The 991-nt window shown below is 26.2% G+C and overlaps 1 protein-coding gene across 1 annotated transcript; it reads left to right on the forward strand.

Moving 5' to 3' along the window:
* Nucleotides 1-601: 601 nt before the first annotated feature.
* Nucleotides 602-916, forward strand: LOAG_19183 (hypothetical protein; the record flags this gene model as incomplete). The annotated part of the gene is made up of 1 exon (XM_020451836.1): nucleotides 602-916. A coding segment is annotated over one exon (165 nt), but the record flags the coding sequence as incomplete, so codon positions are not given.
* Nucleotides 917-991: the final 75 nt, after the last annotated feature.

The following is a 991-nucleotide window of genomic DNA, read 5'->3' on the forward strand; positions in this document are numbered from 1 at the left end:
AAAAAAGGAATTCAATAAATAATGATTGTTAAACTTTTTTTTTCTTTTCCTTTCCTCAATTATTATCAAATAATTCTAACAAATAATATTTATTTGTAACATTCAACAATTACATCAAATTATGATAAAAAGTTATGGGGGCGGGGGAGGGGGAAAGTAAATTAATAAATAAATAAAAAATTATAGGAAAAGAAAAATTAAAATAAAATAAATAAATAAATAAATGAAGGAAGGAAGAGATGAAATAAAACGAATCATTTCAATGTTTATGTAAATTTATTTATTTATTTTTGGAAATTTTTAAATTAATTTTTGTTAAATTTTAATATGGATTTATAAGAGTTTATTTTGAAAATATGAATTATTAAATAAACATATCAAAATAAAAATTTAAAAAAATTTTTTTTTTAAATTATTAATCAATTTTTCTTTTTTCATTTTAGAATACTTACAAGATGTAGAAGTGGAAGGTTCATTCGGTGATAGTTGCCTGATAGTACATGGCCGATGCATTCCGGTATTTTGAAATTAGCAAAAAAAAAGAAAAAAAAGCAGTAACAGCGAATAGCAGTGACAAATAGGAAATGCTACTTCGTAAGAGGACTCAAAATTAGAAGCAAAAATTGTTGTTGTTGTTGTCGTTGTTGTTCGTGTTGTTGTTGTTATCGTTGTCGTTGTTGTTGTCCGTGTTGTTGTTGTTGTTACTGTTGTTGTTGTTATTGTTCGTGTTGTTGTTGTTGTTGTTGATTATAAACTATCCTCTTGATGGTAGTTGACGATTGAGAAGCAGAAATACAAATTCTTTCGTCTTTTTTTCCATCAATTTTACCTCTTCTTTAATAATTTTTCATCAATTTTCATGCAATAAAACAAGAAATATTCGAAAAAAATGACGATGAAGAGAATGAAATAATATGAGTAAATATGGGAGGAAAATGAATCTGAAAACGTGGAAGGGAGAGAGAGAGAGAGAGAGAGAGAGAGAGAGGAG

Source organism: Loa loa (assembly GCF_000183805.2).
Source record: "Loa loa unplaced genomic scaffold supercont3.2736, whole genome shotgun sequence".
Classification (NCBI taxonomy): domain Eukaryota; kingdom Metazoa; phylum Nematoda; class Chromadorea; order Rhabditida; family Onchocercidae; genus Loa; species Loa loa.